General features: G+C 27.4%; 1 protein-coding gene across 1 annotated transcript in view; it reads left to right on the forward strand.

The window, feature by feature from the left end:
* Positions 1-173: 173 nt before the first annotated feature.
* LOC107163607 (lachesin-like) overlaps positions 174-15,769 on the forward strand; it is a 97,053-nt gene continuing 81,457 nt past the window's right edge. The window contains exon 1 of the mRNA XM_089224674.1: positions 174-288. Coding sequence (XP_089080800.1) covers positions 225-288 — 64 coding nt within the window. The 5' untranslated portion in view covers positions 174-224. The remainder of the gene's footprint in view (positions 289-15,769) is intronic.

Genomic DNA, 15,769 nt, shown 5'->3' on the forward strand with positions numbered 1-15,769 from the left:
ATACAATGATGATATAAATTAGTTGAATAAGTCTCAACTATTGGGTAACGGTAAACAGTTTAAATTGAGGAATTAATACACGTGCGGCGTTCGAATCGTCTCCACGGCGACAGAGTCGCTGCCGATGGTGGCGGTGTCGGTTAATCGTGGCCGGCGGTGCGACCGAGCTTTTCCCGCCCGTCATTCGGCCGCCACGCATTCCGCAAGTCAGTTTCGGTCCCGCGATGGGCACGTTGCGCACCTGCCTTTGTACACTGATCTGGGTGCATGGTCTCGTCGACGCTATAGGTCAGTACAATATAATATTATTAAATGAATTTAAAACAATTAGGTACATTAAATTATACAAATTACCTATCTGCTATATACATGTATAATATACGTATGTGTGTCAGACATCAGTTAGGGGTTGTCTTTAATCACAACTTCGGAATTTATTCCTCCCATTACTAAACAGAACCAATGTTTCAAAATGTATTTTTATTTTTTACAGACTAAAAATTAAATATTTGCAAAAATTGTTTTAAAAAGAATATATAAAACTGCAGGTTGGATATTAGGTACACATCAAAACAGTAAACGGAAACATTTACCCTGATGCTTAACTGCTGCTCAATGATGGGTAAGACCAAATCTCTCGGGGATTAAAAGTTTATTGTTGTTTGTTTGTCAATTTATTACTTTTATTATGCTCCAGTGGACTGTATACAAAACATAGATATTGAGACTATATAATTATTTATTCATTATTGTTATTGACCAACCCTAGTTTTTATCTTAAGTAGTTGATCACCAACAAATATCTACACAAGTAAGATAGATTTAAATTAATTCGACAATCGTGATAAACATTCAATAATATTCACTATATTATATGAAATTCATTACTAATTTATTGTATTTTAAAAATTAATTTAATACACTCACTATAAATATTTAAAATTAGATATTAAGGAAATAAATAATATTATTAATATATTTAATTACATAAAAATTATATTTATGCTTATTGTTTTGTATTAATATTATTATGAAAGACGTAGGGTCGTTTTAGTTGTATATTATGTACTAAGACATTGAAATTAACTAACATCAAACATAGGTATCTAACTAAATATATACTTATCTAACATAATATACTGATATAATTATTACATTATTAATGATAACCAATCAAGTAGTTTTATTAATATTTTACGTCAGTGAGAATATTAAGTTTAGGGATATTGTTTAAATGTTTAAGTACTATAGTATATTATATATATATACGTGAATAGGTATATAAATATTTAATACAATATATATTTAGGCTTAACCTACTCTTATTTTACGATTATTTGCCGAAACCAACGGGGCCTGGACATATTTTTTAATAAAACTCATGCCATTTTGTATAATTGGTTATTTCTATAACTATGGTGTGTATTGTATGAAGATGAAGTCAGGACTAGAATTCTTTTTGACAGATTTTATATGTTTAGATTGAATCACAAAGTATGATACTCATTCTTATTTGTTTGGTCATAAATATATTAATCTAATTCTGGTTTAGGAAATTTTTTTATATACTTAAGAACTATATTTTAAAATATTTAGATTTTTACACCATTAAAGTAGTTTATTGTGGCATACAACCTCATTTTTTTCAAATGAGAACTAACCTTTTTAGTAGCTGTAAATAATCAAGTACCTAGATGTTTTTTTGAAAATTTGTATACACTATACATTTATACCTAAATCTAAATTTTAACGATTATATATTACTGAAGATAAAAATCCTTATAAATGTTTTACGAATCTGTAAAATTAATATTAAAAATTAGTATAATAGTATCTACTTTTATGAATAGACAACTTTTATAAATTATAAAATGTTAATAAATTGGTTGTTATAGTTTTCAAATCATCATAGACCCCATAAAGTTTACATTCAAACCTATTATCCTTAAACCTTAGTGCACAAGTTAAAAACTCAAAAATAATTCGTTTGAATTTTAATTTTGATTCATAAAATGTTCAAATAAATCGTATTATTAACAATTACAGATAAAACAGAGATTTTCATTTGATAAAAGGAATTTTTAACGCCATATGATATTTCTTAAATGGTATAGAAAATATAAGTGTTCAAAAACAAGATCATTAAATTATTATACCTAGAAATTCTAAAAATCAGCATTTGAATAAATTCATTACCTACCTTCTAAATGAAAAACAGTGGTGAACATGCTTAGTGCAGTACTATGTTGAATTGATTCCGTTTCCAATTCAACTTGTGGATTACTCATATAATATCTACGTATTTTATGCTTTCATGCGATTCAACACTGAGCTTATAATATATATATATATATATATATATATAGAGAGAGAGAGAGAGAGAGAGAGAGATCATCATCCATCTTTGACGTAATCGATGAAAACATTTACAGAGAGGACGGCACGATAGCGATGCATATTGTATCTTTCTACCGTCAGATCATTGCGAATACATTATATTATTATAACATTTACGTGTTCGATATGTACATTTATTCAAAACGCAAATATTTTATTTTATATTTAATTTAAAGTCATAATATAATTTGTCCATCATAGTAATTATTACCTATAAATAGGGCTGTGAATTTAATGCACTAAAAAACCTTTAAAAATGCCAAAAAAATATGCACTTAGAATGCAAAAAAAAAAGGAATATAAAATGCCAAAAATTATAGTATAAAATTCATTTAAAATGGTTTTTAATTTAATTTTAATAATTATATTAATATTAGGTACAGGATATTAAACATAAGTACAAAAAAGTGTTTATTTAATAAAAAAGTTGATTGAATCTGAATTAAGTTAATGCTATTCACCTAAAACATTAAAAAAATTTTTTTGTATTTATTTTGTTAAAATAATAAAACAAACTAGCTAATACTAACTAAAATATAATTTAATAAAATATAAATTTGACATAATATATACAGCCAGTGTAAAATAAAAATAAATGTTTTCAAACAAGCCAATTGACGGAATTTAGTTTAAAATACTAGAAAATAAATTTAAAAAGCAAAATATGACCTAAAAATACGAAATATGACCTAAAAATGCGAAAATGGCCTAAAAAATTAAAAACGTCAAAAAATGCAAAATAAAAGTTTCATAGATGGATTCGTAATTACATAATTCAAGTTATGTACTTACAAAGCTATGTTTTACAGTCACAAAAAAAAATACACTGTCCTATAAATGCACAGCCCTGCTTATAACAATTGACAATGAAATCTTCTGGATATTATTCATGAATTTATGTATAATATTAAACTTTCATCCAGATTAATATGGTGATTCACATTACTACATTAGTAGGTTATGTATGTATTTGATTATCGCTTGCCGCTTTAAATTTTCTACGGCGTTTTTCTCACGTAACGACGTTATAATTTGTGACTCGTGAGTGCGTGTTATCAAATGAATCGTTTTACCACCAAAACGTATTATCATCCAAACGGACTTTCAATTAATCGCGAGTTGTGCTAGTGTCGGTTCGACATCCCCGAGATGTTCCACCCCCATTGTACACAAGACCGTACAGATTATTAATTGACTTTACGTGGTCCAAAGAAAACCCTCGTAATCGTAGAGGTCGTAAAAACACAGCAAAAAAACATGTACCTGCCTGTATACGCGCACGATTATAATTCAATATATATACCTATAATAATATATTATATCATAAGGGGTCTCGTTGCCCTGACTTTCAATTCAAATCACCTACCCATATTATATATTTATATTGGTAGGTTCGTATATATACGTACTCAACGAACAAACCAATACGGTCACGGTATGTGTTCAGCACACGCTATACTACGCAATATATACAGAACTTTAACACAATGTATAAAAACACTCGGCTTTGCGTGTGTGTACAGTTCTTTCAGCCAAAAAAAATAAATAAATAGGTAATCAAAGATTAAATTGAAATTGTATTGAAACGTGTTTGTACCATGTGATGTACGTATATCGAAAATGCATTTTATATTATATACAGGTACAGAGTGATGGCAGACAGCTTTCGCGTGGAAGGTATTGAAGTGAGGTGTGAGGAGTGTGTGAGTGAGAGGAGCAAGAAAGTAAAACGGGTTTATATACGCAAATGGGTCAAAACAGTACGTCAAAGGCGAACATCTCTCAACATTACACGTCATGGGACTGACTTTCAATTCTAAAAGTTAATACATATTATATAGGATAAGGAAGAAAGTGCCTTTTTCAGGGGTGCAGCAGGGGCGATATCGAATTCTACTTTTCGATCTCAAGACTTAATAACCAACTCGTATCTAGAGCGTGCAGTATGTATATATAAAAAGAAAATATAACCATAAAAACAAATTCGGCTCACATTTTCACATCAAACGAATCAACTGTTGTGTATGACAAAATGTCGGTAAAAAACAAATCAAATCAAATTTATTTCAATGTTATTTACAGTATTTAGGTAATATATAGCTACGCGCTAACGTGACAACGAGAGTAAAAATATTTATAGTTCAATCACTAAATCTCAAATAAGTATTATACACATTTTAATCAATCACAAATCCTATTAGTGCATATTTGAGATCCCAAACAGCACTTCAAGGAATTCAGATTACGATAAGATTTAAAAATGTAATAACTTTTTTTTATATTTCTATAAGTCTATACGGTATGGTAAATCTTTTGAATCCATAAAACTATAAGAGTAATTTTATTATAACCTATAGTATTTGAATAAAGTCAGCAATAAACATACATTGCGTTTTTTAAATTTGTGTAAACTAAATTTTATTTGTGATAACTCATGTTATAATAAGAAGCTTCTTGTGTGTAAATATTTATTTTAATATTTTAAAATTTTAATAAAATAAATAGGTGTTTATATATTTTTTAATGTTGGAACTATATTTATAATTTTATAATATTTTTTTGTACTAGCTTAATTGACGCCCACTAAGAAAATATTCTCCAGTCACTTATGCCAATCTTATTTTCGATATTATAGTTATTATACCTACTGCATTTATAATTTACACATTTAAAATTAAAATAATAAACACAAAAGTACTTTAATAATTCATCAATGACGAAATCCAACAAAACATGTATGAAATACTGAGTAAATACTTATATTTTTGTTTTCTAAATAAAGCAGTTATACATTTATAACTTTTATGTTAATTTATTTCATATATTCAATGAATATTTAATATTAAAATATTTATAACTATTATTGATTTTTATGAAATTAGTATTTAATTTTAAATCATTGGTTTAGGAAATAACTAACTTAATGTGACAATAAAATTAATTATAAATGTAATAAGTAATAACAAATGGTTAGAACATGGCTAATATATGAGATATAAGTGGTGGAAGAATACTTTCTTGATGGTTGTCAAATGAACCAGTGCCGTGTATTATTTTCCGTCATCACCTTTTTGAACAGTAATATGCTTCAATTTATAAACTTCGGGAATGGTTTCTGATAAATCTTGAACAAGTTTGTATTTTAGGGGGGGGGGAGGGGAATAAAAAATATCTAGTACTTTTCAAAAACTAAAAAACGTAAATTCCCACCCAAAACCAGAATTTAATAAAATCAATTTTGTTCTTTTGGTGTAATTAAAACTAATAATCTGAGATACAAATTTTTTCCGAATTTTTATATCAGCGTATTTTGTATATGCATTTTGAAATTACTTGACGTATTTTGAACTTTAAATATATATTTTTTTCTAAAAATATCAATACAGGTATTATCAGTTAAAAGCTTGAAAATTGAATACAACGTTTATTGTAATTTTTTTATACTGATTTAAAAAATTTGAAAAAACATATTTAAAATATTTGTTTTTACAAGCAATTAAAATTATAAAAAATTGATAATTATTTCGTAGTTAGACATTCTGAAATAACTGTATTTTGACATGAAAAATTATAAAATTTAATACAAGATTCTTTATAATATTAGGTAACATGAGTTTTACTACTTATAACAACAAAAAAAATGTTTGTTTGAAAATCAAAATTTCTCGTTTTTTTTCCACATAGAAATATGTAAAATAATAAAATAAAGTTAATACTTGACAATTTACAAAACTATTAATAGATCGCAAAAATATTTGAATTTTTTTAAATTATAGTATCAACTGAAATATATATATATATATGTATATACATAAAAACTTACGTCAACAGTAAAAAATAACGATATAGACAGTTACATTTTATGAAAAGTGTGGAGACGTACGATAACGTATACTAAGTGATAATACAATACATATTATAAGCTATGTACATTGTGAGTTTTCTGTAAAACACGATCTGGATGAGTTTCATTATGTAGGTGTGACATATTTAAGTGAATTTAAATCTTTTAAAAGTGTATGAAATGGTTTTCCCTCGATATAGCGTTGGTATTAGGTATATGAAATGTTTTACTAGAGGTACGGTACCTTTAGTTATCGATGCGTTTTTATTTTATCCATTGTTATAGTTATTCATATAGAATATGAACGCATGAGTAGCCTCAACAACTTTTCGTGTATTTTTCTTTCCAGTAGACTACAAACTAATTAGTAAGGGCATAACAATAACAAATATAAATATATTAAAAATATGTATATATACAAGTATAGTCGTAGTTATGTAATAGTAGTAGTATTAGCACTGCTAATGTAGCAGTTATAAATAAATATTTTGTGAGATTATAAGTCTGAACTTTATTTAAATGTAAATTTATTGGCCATAATTTAATAGATTTTATTTTATTTACAACAATTACAATCCAAAATATTAAGTGTATTATTATATTTATCAGTGAACGTTATTAAATAGGTATATAGACAGATGACAAATTATAAAACAGGACATGTGGTATTAGTGTATTATAGACATAAAATATATTATTAAATCATATATGATATATCTACTAATACAATCAATTACAACGACCAAAAATAATGTATTCTACATTGGCGTAATTCCATTAAATTTTAGCAGGTGCAAAACTTTTATCGGTCCAATAACCGTAATGACAAACTGAGTCATATTATTCATATTTAAAGTTAATTGTATTGCTCGCGTGTATACTATATAGCAGTATAGCCTATAGGTATCTTTTTATATTTGATAACAATATAACAATATAAGATAAACCAATATCAAAATCTGTAGGTACCTGTATTTTAAATACTATAATATGTACTGTATCTGTACTATGATAAAATATATACATATAATATGTATATGAAATTAATTAAAGTGATAACAAAATTTTTAAATAAGTTTAAAAAAAATTCAACAAATCAATGAAATATAGTTGATATTGTATTTTAATAGGTATAAAATTCAGCATATTCTGTAGGTGCAAAAGCATATCACCTGCAACATAATACCAGGGGGTGTAAGTGCACCGTCGTGCACCTCCGTAAATACGCAACTGGTATTCTATATCATCTTTATTGATATGTCAATATATTTAATTGTTTTTAAATAAAAATTGAAAAAATTCAACCATCATACAGTGAATTTGTGTTGATAAAAATATATGATGAATTTTTTTTGAACTCGATTATTACTTGAATTCGTCTCTTTTATCGTCTACAATATAAATTAGTAAATTGCTTAACAGTATATATATATATATATACCCCATATGTAGTTTGAACAAGTTCCACTTTAGGTAGCCACTCATTGTAAAAAATAATGAATTTAAATCAACAAAGTCGACTTCACTGTTTTTACAATATTAATATGATAACATTGATATTTATGTTGTCGAATTTGACGTAAGTATATATTTTTTGTGAATTATCTATGTATAACCACTAACATATATTCTTTTGAACTTTTCTCAGAGTAATATTATAATTTATTATATATCAAACATAAAATTACAAAATGTTTGTTCAACGAATCAAGTACATGATAAATTATACGAGTATTACTATATTTTACATTTCTTTTTTGGATAGGTTACTTAATTTATACTTTTTTTATTATTAATAATGAATTAAGACATCACTAGCCCAATAAAAAAGCTATCTGCATCTATGGATATATTTTACAGTGATCCATAAATTGTTGAATATTTTAACATGATAATTAAATAATATTGAGGATTGGACTAATAATAAATATTTATATAACTAGCAATAATATATATTAAGTTGGGATTGACAATTAATGTAATAATAATATAACGATTTAGTGATGTTATAATAGAATAATATAATATACTAATAATAATAATGCACGTTTTATTTGTTAGGTATGTACCTGTGTGTAATTAACTAAGAAAATCGTGAGGATGGCTCTGTTTTCCTAAATTAATACAAATAATCAGAAATTTAATAATATTCGTTAAGTTAGGTGTAGGTATGTTAGTATTTTGTTTTGAAGGGATGTCATGGGTTCCCACTATTACGCGAATTATGCACTTATCACATTAAGTATATTATAAGAAATAGATTAGCGTTTTAATTGTATAGTAAATTGCAATGTTATGCTTTGAAATTACAATAACTACAAATTTAATGATAATAGTACGCGGCAGTACGAGTATAATATTGTACGTAAATGTTAACATTTAAGTTAAATTAGCATTACGAATAATATTCGACATAACCATCAACCACAATAAGTAATAATGCTTAGCGTTTTAGATATACGGTGCGTGCCAAGTTAAGTTAAGAAATGTGTTTAATAGGTACAAATACAGAATATATATGTATAATACATATATATTTTATATAAGTAACGCAGAAAAAAACTGACTAATATATACATATCACATACACTACATGCACATATTATATTGACATTATTGGTTCAGTTTTTGCACGAATATCAAAAAATATTTAACAAAATGTGTGCATGGTTTCAAAACGGAATACAAATTATTTTCAAAGATGTTAAAAACAAATCTTAAATTTAAAAACAGCTTATTTTAATAATTATTTATTTAGGCACTTAGAGCGAGAGAACATTCATAAAAGTTTTTTATTGTACGATAAACCGTTAACATACGATGTATAAACTTATTTATACGTCTATGTCAGACAATTTTAACATAACTGCATAATTCGTAAGTCATAAACTCTCAAGTTTATCTCATAATATAGTAACACGACTTTAAATCTAAAATAAAAAAATATATTTGATTTTTTATATGTAATTTATTAGTATGTGCCTATTACTTAATATTGTTTCATAATTACGATATTAAATTTGTAAAATTCAATTAATGTTGTGTATATTAATCACTAATGTTAGTACTTATTATGATTTATTAATATGAGTAGTTAGTAGTTATATTAACAAAGTGGAAATGTGCAAATATTCAGTATTGAAAATGCATTTATACAAATCACATAATTTATTTATATGGCTTTAAAAAATGTAATGAATGATAGAGACCCAATTAGATAAGTGATAATTGATTAAATTTAAATATTAATAAGATAACTCCTGGACAGCAACTATCTATATTGATAAATAATTCAGTATCAGTTTTCGCTATTCCTAATAAATTCTAATAATCTACATATTACTATCAGGATAATAATGATATTATAATAATTAGGATATCGTATAAAAAAGATATTATTTTTTCATAATTTTACTGAAAATTTTTAATTTTATAATCTAACAAGTATATTAGGGTTTGAATTTTATTTTGACAAAGCTTAATTTAATAGAGTATTAGAAGTTATAAAAACATGACTATCATTCGCAACAATAATTAATATAACGTTAAGAATTTAAAACATATTGTTTCCAGTATTATTTTATACGTATCAATTATTGTCACATTTTACGTATGTATACTAAGTATGTTTAATTAGCACGAGTAGTGTACCAGCAAGCTTTAAGTAGCTTCTGTTCAGTGCGATTTACTGTTAGTTTGATAGAAATTCACACATGAAAATAATTTATAAATTTTATTTAACTATAAAATGTTAATAGTTCTAAATAGTTTAAATTTAATATACTGTTCAACGTTCGTGTTTATGATGTATACTGAAATTCAAATGGTTATGTATAATAATTATAATCAGAATATAGACAAAAATCGTTGGATACAATTATGATATTTGGCAGTTCATTGGTAGATAGTAATAATTATCAAACAGTAAGTACAAAGGAGTTGAACACCTCCGGGAGTCCATTGTATACACGCCAACTTATATTATAGCTGGTCTGTTACAGCGCGGTCCTAAAATACATGTAGGTATATAGCCGTTAGTTGTTACTCAAGTTATTTTCCAGAAACTTAAGCAACAGCATACAAGTGATATTATGCCCACAGTCCCGCCAGATTAGGTACCTAATAGGCCATGCATTTAGCCCATTCATTTAGGTAGTTTAGCTAAAATAGAAAAATATTAAATGCGCCGATATTTAATAAAACACATTGAAAATTTGAAATCATATTACTACTACTGTCATTAATTATCAAATTATGTTAATTATCAAAGGATATTCTAAAATAAAAACAATATGTAATCACATCGAGTAATATTGTGAATAGAAATTTTAGTCTCTACAGAGGTCTAACTCATTTGCGTACGTCAAAACTGCAATTTTGGATTCATCATTCCAATTTCCATATTGTTTTGAAAAAAAAAGTAGAATGTAAATTCCGAATATATTTTTATTTTTATATATAAAATTGTCGTAACCTAATAGAAGGATTATATTTTAAACGTTTAATATTTATTTATTTATTATTATTTTTTCGAACATTTTCTTGAAGCATATAAATGTTATAAACGTTTTCTATGTATATACGATATTCATTAAATAGGTTAAAAAATTTAATTTTTAAATGATTTATATATTGTACCTATAAACGATTTTAAAAATATTTTCAGCTATTATCATAATTTGATATCGTCAATAAAAATAAGAAGCGTATGACGAGCGAATCATTTTTAAAATGTTCAATAGTTTTAATCAAATCGTGTATGATTTACATGACCTATATACTAAATACTTATTACTTATAATGCTGTATTATTATAATATGAACATTTTATTTTATATTTACGGTTGGGCAAAATCCTACTTAATAAATGTAACTACACATGGCTTATAACCTGAGCGATACATACGTGCTGTATCAGTCCACGTGTTTCTATATAATACTTATTATAACGTATAAGACGCCTTAAATGCTGTATAATATTATAATCGCTCAGCTGTAGGCTGTAGCTCTTAACTGCGCAGTAAAGAGCGCGAGACAGGGACATTATAGTTTAAAAATTTTTAGTATAATAAAAAAAAATAATTACATTCATCGCTTCACTCAGAGTTTAAAATAATACTAATTGAATGGTCTGTTATAAACAACGCACTTGTTAAAAATAGTTACTTATAAGGTTATAAATACTAACAGATTTAAGATTTATTATTAAGCATTACAAAATTTGAATGATTTCGAATACGAGAATAGGTATAAATACAAAATGCTAAAATACCTATTATTAATATTTTTTCTAATAATAATGGTGTAGTAAAATAAAATTCAGAAGATGATTTAATGTATCTATAGTATATAAGTTAATATTAAATTACTTAAATATGTATAGAAATGGCTGAAACTGTCAAAATATTACTAACTGTATTAGAAAAGCGTCTCTAAATTTGAATAGGTAACACATTTACACAATATAAAGAGCATCTATGAGATGCAAATGCACACATTACGTAGGTATTGCAATATAAAAAATGACACTTTTGTCAGGAAAAAATATATAATATAATATTTGAATATTTTACACCAGATGGTAAGTATGTGTATACAATTTGGGCAGCCAGCATGAAACGCAAAAAAAATAATCACTCAACGAAACAATATTATAATATGATAGTATAATAATGATTAATTTCACGTAAATCGTTGAAAACGTGGTGAAAGTCACGACTGCAGTTATTGCATCCACGATTTATACCGCTATACTTGGAGGCGGTAAGGGAGAGCTACCCCCGCGGTTAGCCAACTAAATTCCTTTGGCAAGAAAATCAACGACGACGACTAATAAAGGGTTGGCGCAGCTTCTGTCGCTTTTGTATTCAACAGAACAATGAAACGTCGTCGTCTATATAGGTATATACGTATTGTACGAGTGCATTGTGATCGGAACGTCTCACTTGTACACACACGCACGTTATGCACACACGTACACCGTACAAATGAATAATAATAATAATAATATAAACTCGTATGTACCTGCAACACAGGTGTCAAGACGTGAAAAGGGGAACGTATAGTTACATTTAAGACAATAATAATATATTATAATATTTGGACTGCAGGCTATGCGCGGTGGAGTCGTGACGTTTTGTCTTATATATTTATATGTATATAGGTACATGCTAAGCGAGACACAATGTTTATATAACATAATTTATGTATAATAAATAACATGTAATATATAAGCTCATCGTCGCGCGGCCGTCAAATTAACGGACGACCGCTTTTACTGAAAATCGACCGTGAACGAGATGATTTTCACACCCCCACACACGCTCACCTATTATTATATTATTACGTCGAGGTAACGATATAATAGTAGTGAGAGCATATAATAATAATAATAATAATAATAATAATAATAACAATATAAAGTTGCGCGTATACAATATAAGTTACGATTAATAACCGTGTACAGTCGCGTTTTAGGCAAAACTTTGATTAAAGAGCAGAAAGCTTGTTAGTGCGCTTCACCGCCACGCGATTCTCCGCCGCCTCCGAAGACAGCCTCCCAATAGCAACTTTCCACTATTTCAGGCGGCAGTTTCATGCGCCATGAATTATTTATTTACCGTTTTATGGTTTACTGGCACTATACGACACCGCTCACACACATACACACACACACACACACAAATGCAGGTATCGGCATGTTATAATATATCTCTTCCCTTCCTATTTACCTGTTCGCCGTTGATGGAGTCAGTGGAAAAATCGAACACCGTTGATTGGATTTTGAGTTTAATATGCAATATTATCATAATATTACTCATACAGGGTGCAGTAATATCTTACACCCGTGTCTGTTCTCCGTCAAATTATTATGGAATAATTGGAAAGTCGCTTTGCTTCTATAATTTACGTAGACATAATATGACTTTACAAATGGCATATTATATATTTTTTGCATTACTTATCTAATATATTGGTATAGGTACTTGCATTTCGATATTCTTAAAGGCAGTTTACGTATTGAAGTATAGTCAACATAATAATTTACTCTACTAATGAATAAGTAAAGTAATTAGTAATAAGTAATAATTTTAACTCGCTATAATGTCCAATGGACCTACCAATCGCCAAAAATAAATCTCCAAAAAATGTATTTATATGTCTCCGCAATATTCAAATACATTTTAACATATTATCATCATGTGTCATGTACACAGCGATTACAATGTATATAATGCACGCTATTCTATAGGTTATTATATTTTCAAATTTATTAAGTTTCTTCCGAAGTCTGTATTGAAAATGTTAAACTATATATGTCATTCGGTTTCATTTTCAAATCATCAAATTCATGAAAGTTAACATCCCTATGACACTATGTACATAAGTGCAGTAACTACAGCAATATCTATTATGTAAAGCCTGTGCTGGACTTAGTAGGTCAAAAGGGGCGAGACGCACCCTGTATACAGTAGGTATACACTCTCCAGTGTAACACTTTGAGTTTCGATACACAAGCGATAGATACCTTATCCTGGTGGTGGACGGTATACGTGACTGGGGTAAAAGGGGTGGTTATGCGCTTAAAGGTGGCGTGTATATATAATACACATATACGTATACTTAGTAATTACCTACCACGGAGACGCAAACATAATGTACACGAAGGTAGTTTGCGAAATGATTGACCCTTCCCTGGCCGAGACGACGCGTGCAATTAAAAATTTTCCGCACGTTAATGCTTCTAATATCATCATAGTCAACGCTAAACGGCCGATCGTCGTGTATTTATATAGTTCACAATATAATACAATGCGGGGCTAGTAAAATGTAATATATTACAACATTATAATTATATCAATCCATGCAAACGACACGATAACGATATAATACACTAATAATAAACACATTTTGTAATTGACACTATATACGTATAATCTTATAATTTTGGTGACAAAAACGATTTCGTTACCTTCTCTAAAATTGAGTAAAATGTGAATGTAATAATGTGGTAGCAAGTATACATAAAAAACCCATATTTGCCTACCTTCCTAAAAGATCTAACACATTATAAGTTGATGCAAGTATATCATTATTATACTCAACGTGTAAAAGATAAAATAATATAATCGTTTCAATCGCTTTTATTTCAATTATTAGTCAATTAGCATTCACGATAATTCAGGTAACTATTCATAAAATAGGTACCTGAACTCGGTTTTAGCCGATGACAAGACAGTGTCAAGTTGTACATCATATAGTTAATATTGAAGTTAACAGTTTTTTATGTATATGAAGCATTTTATAATTTTATGTAAGGCGTTGCGTGAGTATAATATTACAATTTAAAGTCTTTTATCATAGTGGTTTTCTACAATAAAAGTTCGCAGTAATATGCTCATTCGTTGTTACTTGTAATTTCATTGTTCACATAACATAATGTAATTTTATATTTTATTTACGTCATAATATCCTCTTGTTTAAAAATACCGTTGTTGTAAAGTAATTCAAACACCATCCTGCACCTTATACTATAACACTATAGTGTTATAAATTATAATAGGTCATAATTTATAATTTATATAAAACATATAATAAATGCAATATAAGCACCATTCATGAATACAATATAAGTAATTACACGATATATAATAGTTTAATAGGCGATTGCAGACCTTTCTGGCAAAATAAGCTAATTTAAAATGAGTTAAGAATTTAAGATAAATTCAAAATATCACTATAGGCTCTGTGTGTGCGCAATATTTATATATATACCATAAATTATTATGTATAGTTTGGAAGAAAGGTTCCTTAGAATAAGTAGGCAATATACACAGTAGCGTATTAACGGGGTTTTTTTTGGAATGCATTTTTTTATTATGAGAAAACTAAAATTTAGGGCGACATGTCAATTAATAATATGATTAAAAATTAGTAGTCTATTGAAATATATACGATATGTTTTATTATGTTCAGTTATCAGGTCATCCAATAAGAAAAAAATTAAAAATTAAACACAATGTCATGGAATATAACTGTCCGTTTTATTTCTCGTAAACATCACTATCATCAAATATTATAGAGCCATTGAAGCAACTAGGGAAGAGATGCTTTGGGTCCTTAGCACTTCTTAAGAGGACGTGATACCCGCATGTGTTGTCTCCGTCTTACAAAAGCGTAACATGGTACATTTTTCGCTCAGCAAAACACGTGTAGCTCCGTTAACTTAAAAATTAGGGTGAACTGACCTCTTATAAAATTTAAAGGTAAGATTATTATCTAGACAACCTCATTTGTTTTTTATTTTATATCAAATTTAAAGCGAGTTATGAGTATTTTAAAATTGTGAATTTTTTGTGCATCTTAAAATACTCATAACTTCCTATAAAATTTAAATATATTAAAAAGCATATGAGGTTGACTAGATAACAATCATATCTTTAAATTTTATAAGAGGTCAATTCACTCTAATTTTTAAGCAAACGGAGCTACACGTGTTCTGCTGAATGTAAAATTTACTATATAATG

The sequence above is a fragment of the Diuraphis noxia genome, unplaced genomic scaffold (assembly GCF_037042655.1).
Source record: "Diuraphis noxia isolate RWA-SAM2 unplaced genomic scaffold, SU_Dnox_SAM2 contig0003, whole genome shotgun sequence".
NCBI classification, from domain to species: Eukaryota; Metazoa; Arthropoda; class Insecta; order Hemiptera; family Aphididae; genus Diuraphis; species Diuraphis noxia.